Raw genomic sequence first — 15149 nt, 5'->3', positions numbered from 1 at the left:
AGTACATCTTCAGAACTTATTTACCCTGTATAACTGAAAATTTGTACAATGAATGGCTTTTCTCAGGACTCAATCAGTTTTAAAGTTAATAATCTAGATCTCAAGCCCCTGTGCTACAACAAGGTGTAGATAAGCAACTTCCCTTTTTGAGGAGGTGGGACAATTAAAGTCACTGGAGCTGTCCAAGTGCTGCTGTGGTCCTTTCTTTAATGATGCATCTTAGGTAGATGTCTAAAGAGATGGAAAAGCTGAAGAGTGCAGGAAAGAGTGAGAGAGGAAGAGAGAGAGAGAGAGGAAGCAAATATGAATCAAGTCCTGGGTTTTTATAGAACAATTTCTCTCCTAAAAGGGCCATTCAAGGGTCTGATGTACCCTCTTATTTCCAGAGCCTAGGGATGAAAGCATTATTAGTCTTATTGAACATAGGGAAAGACACTTTGCCTGAGGCCTGAATGAGAAATATATGGGTCCGTGCATTGCCCAACAAACCAGGTGTATACCTGAAATGTCTCTAGTCTTCTCTATTTTGTGGGAATACTTGCTTTATCTCCTTCTACCTACTTAGCCTTATTTTTTTGTTCTGTCTTATATAGTAGGGGTACTGCTCAGAACTAGAGTAAAATTTGATCAATGTATTGTATATAAGCCTCAGGAGGAAATAAATTGGTCAGATACACTTTAAACACAGTCTAGAATACACAGTCTAGAAGGTAAAACAAGATTTGGTTTTATTTGCTGATAAAACTCAGAATAAAAACCTAGAGCAAATCTGAAAGATAATCCAGGGCAGTTCTGTTCACTGTATCTTTCTACAGTGATGGAAATGTTGAGTTTTGTGTTGTCCAATATGGCAAACACTGGCCATATGTTGCTAATGAGAACTTGAAATGGATGAGGAACTGAACTTTTACTAAAATTTAATTAATTTAAATTCATATAACCAGCCACATGTGGTTGGTGTTTCTGTACTGGAGAGTGCAAAAAATTGAACACCTTACAGATGGAGAAACTGAAGCACACTGTGATTAAGAGACTAGCCAGGGGTCACAGAATAAGGTAGAGGTAGGATCAGAACTAGCTCCGAGGTCTCTTCCCGGTCCAGTGTCACTGGCACATTGCTTTTATCTTAATTCCAGTTCTTTCAAAGGCTGATGCTGCATGGTCTCCTCTCTAACAGACCAGGCTCTGACATCAGGGTGGATTCTCCAGGTGTCAAACCTGCCATTCACTTTTGCATCAAAAGCACTAGGGGTGTGAGAATGGGCTGGGGCTCCTGGATTAAACAGCAGTGAGGAGGCTGCAAAGTTGTAGGATGGACTAGCTTTTTAGGTGTCCTCTAAACCCAACAGGTCCTAAGAAGCAGTAAAGGAGTTGAATAGAAAATAATCAGAGGCTCAGACAGCCAGGATGCTGTTTTTACACCTTAGTTTTAGATTGGCCTTAGTTATTTATTTTATAATTCCACAATTTCAATTAACATGTTGCCAAGAAAAGAGCAGGATGAGTCTGTTCGTGTTAGTGTGTTCATTCCAATAATGAAGGGCTTTGGGGAATGGAGAAAGGGAGTGTTTAATAGAAGCAACATACAGGTTATCCACCAAAAAACAAACAAACAAAAACCTAGAGGAATCACTTTAGAGAAGAAAATGAATCTTGTGGAAGCTCTTTTCTTGTGATCACAATGATAAATAAGCACAGTGAATGGTGCCAAAACATTATTTGAGAGATTTGAAAATCTCTCCCATTGTAGTAGCATATGGGGCCTTGTCTTTATTCAGTACCTTGTTTAAAGTGATAATGCCAACATTATTGCATTTTCAGGAACAATATCAAAAATGAGCTATAACAACGGTATGAAATAATAATTGGCAATTGAAGATGTGATGACTGTCTGGCTGTGACATCTGTTAACCCACTGACCGTTTGGATTGATTCAACTGATCTGGCTTGCTAGATGGGTGTCATTTTCCACTCTTATCACTGCTTCTCCTTAGAGGAGAGCCCTTCTTAGGTTAAAGGTATAGGAGCAGCTGTGCTTCCCTGCTACAACATCCAAACAAGCTCTCAAGGTCCATTTGCAGGAGAACATAGGGTAGTCAAGTTTCCAAGAATCCACACACATCTGAATGATTAGAGCTGCATGTGTGTTTGTCCTTCTTAAAAAGAAATTGGCAATGGAGAAAGCACAAAAATGGTGCTAAAGATATCATTTGGATAAATAAGAAATGGAGTCATTAAAATGCCTAATATTTGTATAATTATTCTATCCAGTAAGTGTTATTATCTGCTTTTTACCTTACACTATTTTCATGGAAAATCAAATCATTATTGTACCTTGGCTGGAATTAACACTATGAAGTCATTTCTCTAACCATTCCTCTACAAATGTAACTCATTTAATAAACACATTGCATCTACTCTATGCACTTTTTATGCTCCTCCACTTGGCACGTCTGTGTGCATGTATGTGGGGGGCACCTGGAATTTGCCAAAGAGACAGAGTAAGGATTTCCACACAGACTATGCCCTAATGGACCTCACATTCTGCCATAAGAGGCAACCCCCCAACATACACACATACAAAGGCAAGTGTAGGTATATAAAAATTGCTATCAGGACCTAGAAGACAGATCAAGAAATTAATTCATTAATATCTGTGGTCTCTGTGCTGGATCTTACATGGTATAAACAGGAGGTCACCAGACAAAGAAAGGAGTGGATGAGATCCCAGGCAGAGGGAGGGGGCAGCACACAGAGGCAGAGGAGGAGATGGCACATTTGATAAAAGGGGAGAAGTCTGCAATGGATGTGGAAAAGGGCACATAGTTGGGGGAATTGGCAAGACATGAGACAGGCATGAGTAGTGACATATAGGAAGGACTTTGACTTCCAAGATCAGGGTTGGCAAGTTTATCCTGTAGGTACTGGGGGAGCACAGTGCCTCTATTTGAAGACTTTCAGTGACAAAGACCTCCCCTCCATCTATCCTTGGACAGATTTACCAATTAGAACAGGGGAGAAAGGAAGACTTTAATTAGTGCTCCAAGCACTGTTCTGGAGGTTTCATATGCATCATCTCATTTAACTGTCCCAAAATTCTGAGAATTGGGCCATATTATCATACTTTTGTAAATGATATACAAAATGGTTAATTTACCCAAAAACATTTGGCAATTGAGAAAAGCCAAGCTCTACTGCCATAAACATGATGCCCCTCTAGAACATTCTTGCTTTTATTGTCCTAACACTTATACGTCTATAACTGCCCCTCAAAAGTTGGATTCCACCATTTGAGGCCTTCTCTCCATCCCAAATGCAGCCTCTGAGCCTCTTGCTTCCACAAGGTTGTCTCTCAGGCAACTAGTTCAACTGTCTGCTGTTTAATCTAGTCTATCTCTTTACTCATTCAAGTTTGGAAACTACCCACTGAGTCTGGTTACTTTGCTAAATGAATTTTAGTTCAGCAACATACTTCTTAAATCGTTTTCTCATTTTTATTTTAGGTTCAGGAGGTAAACATGCAGGTTCATTACATGAGTAAATTGCTTCTTAAATATTTTTATGAAAGTAATATAAATTATGTAAATTGAGAAATGTTATTTTACTTAACATTATCTCGTAATTTTTCCTCATGTTGTTATATCATCAGCAAAGCCATCTTTTTAATGGCTGATTATGATTCTGAATGTATCTGAGTTTGCTTAACTATTCTCCTATTGTTAGATATATAGTAATTTTTTTGCTATTATAAAGAATCATGTAATGAATAACTTTGGTCACATAGTTTTTCTAGCAGTTTGGATTTTTCTCATACCATTAATTATCTAAAGCGGAATTATACATTACCAGTGTCCCTCAAAAATGGAGTGGCTAACCAAAATAAATGGAGAGGTACATTGACCACCTTCATGAGTTGAAAGATGCAACACAGCAAGGTGTTAATTCCCTCAACATTTACTTATAGGTGTAATGCAATACTAACCAACATTCAAGCAGAATTCTTTGTAAATAGAAATGACATATCTAAAATTTATATGGAAAGGAAAAGGAACTACAGTAGCTAAACCATTTTAGGAGAGAACAAAGTTAGAAGATTCATAGTATGCTATTTTCAGACAATATCTACAGAAGTTAAGACATTATGGTATTGGTGAAAAGTCAGGAATACAGACAAGTAGAAGAGACTGGAGAATCCAGAAATAGACCCACACAAATATGGTCAATTGGCTTTTTACAAAAATGCAAAAGCAATTCAATGGAGAAAGATTAAATACAATCTTTTCAATAAATGGTGCTGGAACACAATGAATGTAAATCTTAATCTATACCTCACATTACATATCAAAATTAATCCAAACTTAAGACTTAAATAAAACTCTTAGAATAAAATATGGGAGGGAATTTTTTTGACCTCGAATTAAACCAAAAGTTCTTAGACTTGACAATGAAATAATAATCTATAACATTCAACAAAGATAAATTGGATTTCATCGAAATTAAGAAATTTTGTTCTTAGAAGGATACCACCAAGAGAATGAAAAGACAAGCCACAGCCTGAGAGAAAATATTTGCAAATCACATGTTTGACAAATGACTTATATCCAGAAATAAACACGCTCAAGATTCATTTCTAAGGTAACAGACAACCTGATTTAATAAATGAGTAAATCATTTGAACAGACACTTCTTCAAAAAAGATACACAAATGGGAAATAAGCACATGAAAAGATGCTCAACATCTCTAGTTATTGAGGAAATGCAATTTAAAATCACAATATATACCAGTATACATATATTAGAAAAGCTTAAATAAAGATAGTAGTAGAACAAATATTGGCAAGGATGCTCAGTAAGTGGGTCTTTCACACTTGGCTGGTGAAAATGCAAAATGGTACAGCCACTCTAAAAGCAATTTTGTATGGTTTTTATAAATTTAAACATACTCTAAGCATATGACTCAGCAATCCCACTCCTAGATATATTCAAAAAATAAATGAAAACATGTGTTCATGTACAAATCTTTACACAATTATTAATACCCACATTATTCACAATCACCAAAAACTGCCCGGTTTGAAATTTTGGCTCTGTCACTGGTTAGCTATTGAATTTAGAAAATCACTTAGGCTCAGAGTACTTCTATGTCATTATCTAACAAGGGGATGATAATAGTACTTGCTTCTTGGCATTGATATGGTGATTATATGAGTTACTGTATGTGAAAATCTTATAACAGTGCCAGGTACAAAAATTTGCTAGGTAAGTGGTACTACTGTTAGTGTGTACTACTATTAGTGTGTACTTTGGATTCAGGCCAACATGAGTTCCAATTCTGTATCAACTGCTTCATAACTATATTATTACGTGATTAGGGGCAATTTTCAACCTCTCTAAGGCCTCCAGGCTGTCATCAACCCATTAGGTGGTGGTCTCTGGGTAATGAAAAAACACTGTTGGAGGAAATTATACAATCTACAGATTGGAACCTGTATAAATATAGTATCTTCAATATCACCTGGAGCCTTGTTGCCTCATAATCTTACTACATTCCCTTAGAGAGAGAGAGTTATCTCTCTCTCTTTCACTTTCAATTACTGTTTCATTCTCCAATCTCCTCTAACCTCTGAATTTTCCCCTGACTGCTTCTTATCCCTGCCATCTAATTCTGAGACTTGACCTGAAAATTAAAAATAAATAAAAATCTCCCATATATATCTCTAATCTTTATGTTTTTGTTTTTAATCTTTAATACATCTAGAAATAATGTTTTTGTATGGTGTGAGGTAAGGATCCAAGTTTAAATTACGGAGAACATAAACGTCTGTGACATTGTCTTCCAATTCAGGAATTGTATGCTTTTTTATTTAAGTATTCTTTGGCATCTCTCATAGTGACTTAGTTTTTTTATATAGCTCTCTGACACATTTCTTGTTATATCAAGCTATAAATGAGTTTTTTACCCATTATATCTTATAGTTGGTTGCTTTATATATAAAGACTATTTCCATACATTTGTCTTGCACACAGCAATACTGCTGAATTTGTGTATTATTCACAATGGTGTTTTTAGTTAATTTGCTTACTGTTTCCAAGAAAACAATATATGTATAATATACAAATAATAACCATTTTAAGCATTATTTCTCACTTTAATTCCATCTTATTTTTTCCATGTTTAATTGTCTTGGCTAACCTCCAGAAAAACATAAAATGATAGTGGTATTAAGAATATCTAGTCTTTTTCTTAACTATAATGAGAATATTTGGAGAGTTTCTCCATGAAATGTGGTACTAGATTTTGGGTTAAGGTGGTGGATATATTTTATCACAATAAAGATATTTCAATTTATTTCTATTTTATCATGACTGTGTGGTCAGTTTTGTCAAGTCTCTTTTATCATCTATATGAAGATGACTGTGTAATTTTTTTTAATTACCTTTGTAAAAGGCGTTATATAAATGGATTTCTTAATACTGAACTAGTTTTATACTCCTGGAATAAAATTCACTTGGTGATGTTGTCATGATGGATAAAGGTGGTGTATCCTTTAAAATGCTGTCTGATTCTGTTTGTTAGTATTTCATTAAGGAGCTTTGCAACACTATTCATAAATGATATCATTATGTAATTTTCTTTATTGTGTTCTATTTTTGGCAGTTTTAGTATCAGTATAAAAGCGAGGTTGGCTTTTCTAAAAAGTACTTTGCAAATTTTTATTTTTGTTCTATGTTGTATAAAAGTTATATTGTGATATTTTTTGATAGTTTAGTTGAATTTCCTCATGAAATCCCATCTGGGAGTGATGCTTTTGTTAAGGGGTGGGGAGAGTGTTCATTTCATTGATGCCTATAAGTCTGTTTAGATTTTCTGTCTTTTCTGGAATTAGTCTCTGTCAATTACATTTCAGTAGAAAAACCATCCATTTCATCCACCTGTTCATATTTATTTGGACAGAGGTGAGAAAATTGCTACTTGTGATGCTCTTAGTTTTCTCTGTATCTGAGTTTGTTTCTGTTTATTAGTTCTTGTTTTATGTATTAGTGTTTTCCATTTTTTCTTGATGAGGTTAGGTAACCAAGTATCTATTTTGTCATGTTTTTGTTTTATTTGGGAAAATGATGTTGAATTTATTAATTATAATGATGTTCTGTCAAAATACATTAATTCACACCTCTTGATTTATCTACTTTTTAAATACCATCTTTAATTTCCTGTATCCCTGATTTTGTTCTTGTCTTTTTAGATAAAATTGCTTCATGGTTTTAACAAATTCATGCCACTATGTTGGTCACAGCTTTAATTTTTTCCATAACAATATTGTTTTTCTGGTACACTTTTCTCACATGCTTTTTTGTGTATATATTTTTGCATAGATCTTCTGGTGATTCTTTTTTTCTATTGCTATTTTTTTCCTGTCAAGAATTCTTCCAGGACCAGTCAGGGCTGTTGTCTGAATTCCAGACTAGCAGGAATTCTCTTCAGAATACAATGCTGTGTGCCCAAAAGCTTTCAGCCTTTACTTCTCTCATATCAACAGACATCAGCTCTACAGGCTACTTGCACAGCAGCATCTCAGTCATCCACCCTGCATCACTAACAAAGTGACTTTCACAAATATGGATTATTTATGTAATTTCTCATTCAGTCCTGTCTTCCCTACTTCTCAAGACTGTGTCCCAAACTTAGTCCATGGAAGCTCCCATCTCCAACCTAAATACGCATTCTTATTATTCTAATATTGTTTTTGCTTTTCATCATGTGCTGCTTATCCTGAACATTAGTGTTTCTTTCAACTGCTGTGCCACAAATCTAAGACCATGGGCATCACCTTTTGGTTTCTTCCCTGTTTGACCTTCACAGAATAAATTGTGAGTCAGGGTTATGGATACCCTTTGGTTACATCAATTATGGAGTGTAAAGTTATTTTTCTCATTTTCCCAAATGCTTCCAGTGACAAACAAGAGAAAGACAAGCCTTGTTTTATTCTTTCCTTCTTTCATTTCAAAATTGGGAGATGCCTACCAAATTGATTCCAAGAGGCTACTTCCTCAATGTGTTTTCCAGAGATGTGAGTTTCACCTTTACACAGATGTGAGTGGAATGGTTAACTTCGTTGCATTACCTCTCCTTTCCCCAGCCCAATCCCACTAGCAAAACTAGGACAAAAATGCTCGTTCTCAGACAACAGTTGGAAGCTATTTCTTCTTTCAGATAAGCTTAGAATGCTTTTTGGCAAACCAATACATTGTTTCATTACCCTCTCTGTACAATCAAGATACAGAAAGCAGGTGTAAATTCTACACATGGCCTAAATTCTCACCTGCTTTCATCCAATTCAGTGGAAATCATAAATCACCATATTCCCAAAAAGAAACAGGTTGACAGAGAACAGACTTATTTTTATAGCATACCTAAGATATATAGGGACTCATATATTTACTCAGCTATTTTAAAGGGGCTACTCTTGCTCACTCTCTGGACGGCTAAATGCTGGTTGCTAAGTTACTGCTATTTGACATCATCTCTTCCCTGACATCTCCCCATGTTTGACAGGTTCCCATGATTCACTGGCCCAGTCACCTCATTACTCATATTACTCACTCTCCCAGTGACGTCTGTAAAATCATTTAAAATTCGCCTCATATACTAGCTGCAAACTCCTGGATTCCACATGAAAATATTTAAACTGCTTGACCGGTTCTAAGTGCATTTGGAAGCACACTGGATGGTTTACCTACACTGTTCACATAATAGTTGTTATAATTAAATGTAGCATCTTTCTTCTGGGTTGGTTTGTGTTTGAGAAAAGAGGAAATGATTACTAGGAGGCAAATAATGGATACTATCTCTTATGAGCTAATTTGGTTCCATGAATAGCCTACCTCACATATGCGTGCTATGTATTAAGTCCATTAGTGATCTGAATTAGCTTCAGAAAAGGTAATACTGTAGATAATTTACTCAGTCAAGGGCATTTTCACCTGCTGACAAATTTACATATTTCCCAGTGCCATTAGGTAAGAACTGGTCATCAGATTAGCAAAGGGCACAATCATTAGTTAATACATTTATTTAACTTCATCAATGTTAACATTAATTATAGCCTAAATTATATTTAGCATTTGTCTTTCTTGGATGAAACACTATATTATTATTTCAAGAAACTATGATTTTAAAAGTCCACACCTGAATAAGATACACGCTTTCTGAAACATTCCAGAAGGATGCGTATTTAAGACAGCTATATAGAAAATCATTTGCATGAATCCAAGTTGAACATTATTTAGACATTAATTTCACAGGATATAAAATCAATTGCCTAATCATTGGTTAAATTTATAAAAGAAATTCTACTGAAAGGTGCTTGATTATGCTGCATAGTTATGATAATATAATGAAATTTCCTTTCAGACATAATTGTCTGATCAGTTTTTTTTCCCTGATCCATTTTGTTCTTATTTGCAAGATGGGCTTTTTCATTTATTTCTCTGTTAAAAAATAAAAATAAAATAACAAACACTGCCCTGTAAATATTTAGTAATTTTTTCCATGCTAAAACTGTTAACTAAAACACCAACCTAATAAGTAGAGTTGCCATAATTTAGAATGCTGTAAACACACATCATACTGTAATCAAAAAGAGGTGCCCAAGTAGGTGTTTACCAACCTTATCCATATGGCAGGGATAAATCTGTAAGAAGATACAGTTTATCAAATCAAGTTCCCTAAATCCTAGCTAGCAAATTCAGCATCCCTCATAAACATTGAATTACCCTTACAGATGTTTGCCTATGAAATTATCAACTACAGAAGGTGCTTTGCTAGGAGAGACAATCTGTTCAGCATCAAATCTAAAAGAAATGCTCTATCTGCATTTTTGATTCCAGAAAGGATTTAATAGTTTGTTGATTTTTTAAAGTAAATTCTTGCTATGAACAAATAAATCATACCACTGCAGAACAAATAATCATTGAGCACCCATCCTTAGCTAGTAGCATTTAGAGCATGCTGCTCTCCTTGGCTTAACTCTTCCAGAAATGATTAGTCTAGGATCCATAAAACCCCGTAGAGCTCAGAAAAGAAGCTGCTGCTGGTGCTCATATTATTACAGATGAGCAGCGTAAGAATCCCTCACATGATCGATGAATTGTAACTGCAAAATGCCATCACTGTGGCCAGAGTTGTTATTATTTTTCATTTCCGTTTGCACGTGAGGGTAGCTTGACTCTAAAGAGTAAACAGCATGCTTACGGAAGCAAGTGTACAAGCTGGGATGCATTGCACAGATTGCTGCCTTTAAGCTTCTGATTTGTAAAATTCATAATAAGCAGTAATATGCTTGAAAATGAGCAAATACATCTGAATTCGTGTAGCTCATTTTGTGGGAGAAGGTCAGTTTGGCGGAATGTTGTTGTAGGCTGAAGAATTTTAGTTTGTTCAAAAACCTACTTAAACTATTCTGGCATAATTGAATTGTACAAATTGAGGAAAGGACAGAAGCTGAAATGAATTAGTGGTTGAATCCACTATAATGTTAATCATAGAGCAGACTGCAGCCTGTTAAATAAGAATGGATTCAGATAAGCCAACAGGACTAGAAGAATGGATAGCATGACTCCTCAGAGACTTGGAGAACTGTGACCTGAGGCAAATTAATTCACCTCTCTGACTTTCACTCTTTACCGTTCTGTAAAGCATGACTAATAATACAATCTTTGAGGGTTGTTGCAAAGGCTCAAAGATATAATGTCCTTACGAACTGTGCCTGGCATGCAACAGACAACACATTACTATTATTAGTACTTTTATTATTAGAAGCAAATTTGCTATTGCTTTATTATTACTTGAAATGAAATTTTAAAATATTAAAGAATGACAAAAAGGAAGAATTAATTTCTAATACCTGTTCAAATTATGTCAGTTCGCTGGTATTCTTAAAGTTGCTAGAAATGTCAGTTACTGTCTGAAGCAATTTTGTTTATTATCCACAGATTCTCACTCTAGATTTGTGACAGGGTGATTGAGAGTTGGGTATAGTGCAAAGATCACTAGATTTAGAAAGCAAAGGCCAGATACCATTTTACTTCTGCCGCATACTAGCCCCACTCTGGATTACAGGTTATCTAACCTCTCTGGACCTTGATTTCATGAAATAATAAGAACTACCTTACTCCTTATGACCAAAATAAGACAATGAGGTAAAAATGCTTCTAAAAGCCGTCACCTGCCATAGGAAAATAAGGTTGCCATATCAAGTTAGCCTGTTGTGATCTGATTCCATCTGCAAGGGCATGAGGGCAAGAAAAAATTGCTGGAAGAACAGACAAAGTGGGCTCCAGCATGTTATAGCACTTTGCCCAGGGAAGCAAAGAAAAAAAAAGTGGACCCACTGGTCTAAAGGGGAGCTGAGACCATTCTCAGAAAAATGGTGAGAGGGGCTTTCAATATAAACCAACTGACTTGAATTTGGACAGCATTTTGAGAAAGGGGGCCATAACAAAACACATGAGGCAAAGCATTTCCATTGCCTGGAGAACTGAGGGGCTGAGAGTGCGGAAAGCTGGCTGTGTTGCATTTGGTTAATAAAAGAAGTCTGTCCCCAAGTGAGATGAAGTGGGTTTGCATGTGTCTGCTTGCCAGGCTGTGGAGGGAAAAAAGGGGGATAAGGGAGGTGGGAAAGTTGGGAGAGCAAACGGACTCAGATTTTCATGCTGCAGACGCAAACAGTGTGTATAATTTAAATATTCCTTCACTGGAGGTGGGCAGTGAGATGGAGGGAGTAATAATTAGCCAATGCTTCTAGATGAAGACACCAAAAAGCAACACAGCTAGGAAATAAGGGAATCTCATGAGCAACTGGAAGCCAGCTCCTCCACTCTGGGGCTAGCAGTCCTTCCTCTGCATAGCGCCCCTCAGTGAGGAGAGATGACCTTGCTTGAGCCTCTGATTAGTTTGAGAAGCACTGAGTGGGGCCAGGAGAGGCAGAGAGAAATAGAAAATATACTTTTCCCTAAGAAAGACGTTGGTGGGGAATGAGGTGACCAACTTAGTAAGGAAACCTCCACAGGCTTCTAAGGCCCTCAAAGTAAAAGGAACACGAATGTGTGATTAAAACAAAAAGCCCAACAAGCACTGTCACCTGCAATATGGTCTATACAAATTTAAGAATTTGTCATAAAATTGGGGACACAAATTTCAGAAAGTTTGTTTTTATTTGAAGCACAGAGAATGAAACATTCATTCTTTAATACAGGAAAGCCCACGCATTAACCGTGTTGTTGAAAAAAAAGAGAATTCTATACAATCTATAGCCCTTCAAAAAAAGAAACATTTCTCTAGATTCTCTTTTAAGAATAACAGGACTTTTGTTATTTTCTCAAAGCATGTTATCTTTTGTGAGCTTATTAAGGCAACCTGCTTTTTTTTCCCATGTGTAAGTGAAATTCTCGTTGTTTCTCTAAGTGGCTGCTTCAGGAGACTGGTGTCACCAGCCTGTGCCAGGTGTTCACCCTACTTCCTGAATTTAGTCACATAACCACCTAGGTGCCAGGGCCCAGTTGCTTTTAAGTAGGTAATTTCAATTGCGACAAATTAGGTGGAGATTTTGAGATATGCCTGGCATTCCTTTGGGAGTTAAGAAAAAGACCACTGACTTTATTTACCCTTGTGACTTGGGGAAGAAAGGAATAACAAGGTTACTATCTAGAGCAGAGTAAGACATTTCCTTCAATGTTGTTACCTTCTGTTAAGGAAGGCTGTTGATAAATGAGCAAGGATTGAATGTATTTTCCCAATGGGAAAGGAGCAAGCAGCTGAGTTTCCAGGGTGTGTTCCTTCTGTGGCTCTCATAACAGCGGCCTTGTCTCCACCCGATATCGGACCCCTGAGACAGATGACTGAAGGGTTGCTGGGTTCCTATCTTACAATAGTAGTCAGCATAGCCCTAATCCAGCAGTCCCCAACCTTTTTAGCACCATGCACTGATTTCATGGAAGACAATTTTTCACGGGAGAAGAGGTAGGGAGTGGGAGTAGGGGTGGGTAGATAGTTTCGGATGAAAGCGTTCCACCTGAGATCAGCAGGCATTACATTCTCATAAAGAACACACGGTACCAGTCCATGGCCTGGGGATTGGGAACACTTGCCTTAATCCATATAGTCTCATCTCTGATGACAGTGACATGACTGACTCATTTCTTTAATAGTCAGGAATAATGTTCTTGGGCTGAAACCGGTGCACAAATATTCACAACAGGCACACTCCGGGTGGCAAGCCAATTCAATGGTAAACAGCTTTTGGCTCTTAACTATTCCTTTGGCTGCACTTTCTCAGGGCTTGCTTCAAACACTGGGCTGCTGAGAAGGCACTTACTGGGAGAGGGGAATCAGGAGGGAGTTGGAGTGACTTTGGTAAGTGAGGAAAGGGAGTGCAGAATTTTCCCTGGCACCCAGATTATTTTCTTTACCAGATAGAAAGCCTTCATGGTTTTCACATGACTACACTGGTCATCATTTATCAGAATAGCAAGAATTTATATACCACTTGGCAGCCTATAAGGGAGTTAGGGCAGGTATTACTGTCCTCTTTTACAGACAAGGAAAGGAGATTCAGAGACATAAAGTCATCTTTCCAAAGTCACAGAAGTGACAAATGGTAGAGCTGGGACAGGAGCTCATTACCATGACTCCTATTCTTGAGATTCTACATTGCCTTATGATGCCAGTGGCCAGAGATAGTAGACAGATACGGTTTTCTGGCTTAACTTTTGTTTCTTCTTTTCGTTTACTTGTTTACTTGAGGAGAGATTATAGCCACTCTTTTCAACTTTGTTCTGTCCCCATGGCATTCACACACATAGCTTCACTTCCATAAGTAACACTTCCTACAACATGCCCTCATTTTCAAGTCTGTCATCTTCTCCTCCTCTCCCACTCCCGCATCTCTTCCCCTCATTATAGGCCACAATCAATCTTGATAACACTGTTCCATGTAGTGCACGGCAGCAGTGAGATTGAGTTGAGATCCCAGAAAGGTAAAAGGCAAAAATTTAGGGTATGGTGCTTGAACAGGGAAAGTTTCCTAAAGGAGGTGCTGAGTCTCTGTCCGAGAAGGATGTAGGAATGTATAGGGCAGAAGCTTAGTGATATTACAAGACTAGCTTGATTACAAAATGGAAAGAAGGTAGGTAAGAAATGAGACCACTGGAATAAGGAGAATGGTCTTGAAGTAGAATGCCAGGATTTCCCATCATGAAACTCCTTGAAACAGAACAGTAATTACTTTAAATAGCTTAGGCAGATAGATTGCTTCATTATTAAAAGGTACAAAAATAAAGGTTTAAACTCACCCGCAAGATTTCTTCAACACAGCTTGGATCACTGGGAAGGCTTACCTGAAACAAAATAAACAGAAAACATTAGGCACATCTAATTATTTTTCTTGTATAATAGTTTACTCTGTAGGACAAATTGTAAAGCAAGAAAATCTATATCAACTTTTTCCTATTAAATAGAAAAAAGTATTTGAAAATGACTAATTTTGTTTTACTTTAATGAAGTGGTACGATCACAGTGTATGGCGCAGACAGAAAGTGACTCCTTGTTCTGTCACTGATTTGCTTTGAGACACTGACCCATCCCTCCTCCCCTGGAGCTTCTCTTTGCTCACCGATCCAAAGAGAGCTTGATCTCGTGATCTTTAAGGCCTCTTTGACCTTCTGGCATAGTTTTAGATATTATTCATTAAAAATATGAGGCCTATATAAAACACTTTTGTGATTAAATTGAGTTCTTTTTCAACTTGGGAGTCCAACTAGATACCTACAAAACAGTAAGGATAATGGCCTGTGTAAATTGCATGCTTGCCTTGGCAGTTAGAGAAAGTCTCAAAAGTATATTCAGTGAATCTCATGATCATTTTTCCTAGTGTGACACCTTCCTAATGAATCAAGATTCAAGCCACTAGCAGAAATGTACTGAGGGTTTACTCCATGTCAGGCCCATAGCCCTTTTGTGCAGGTGCTTCAGAATCAGTGAAAGCAAGAAGTGAAATAACAAAATAAGATACCAGCTATAAAACAGTGCATGATCAGGAACCTGAGAGTCAGACAACTATCTAGAAAAATGTCTGCTGATCACCATTTCATCT

The 15149-nt window shown here is 36.9% G+C and overlaps 1 protein-coding gene across 8 annotated transcripts in view; it reads right to left on the bottom strand.

Annotated features, from left to right (window-relative positions):
• AFF2 (ALF transcription elongation factor 2) overlaps positions 1-15149 on the bottom strand; it is a 486005-nt gene that overhangs the window by 168393 nt on the left and 302463 nt on the right. For all 8 annotated transcript variants that reach the window (XM_035288892.3, XM_035288895.3, XM_035288897.3 and 5 more), the window contains one exon: positions 14350-14394. In XM_035288892.3, coding sequence (XP_035144783.1) covers positions 14350-14394 — 45 coding nt within the window. The remainder of the gene's footprint in view (positions 1-14349; positions 14395-15149) is intronic.

The sequence above is a fragment of the Callithrix jacchus genome, chromosome X (assembly GCF_049354715.1).
Source record: "Callithrix jacchus isolate 240 chromosome X, calJac240_pri, whole genome shotgun sequence".
Classification (NCBI taxonomy): Eukaryota; Metazoa; Chordata; class Mammalia; order Primates; family Cebidae; genus Callithrix; species Callithrix jacchus.
Note: the sequence above shows the minus strand (reverse complement) of the source record. Positions and strands in the feature narration are given on the sequence as shown.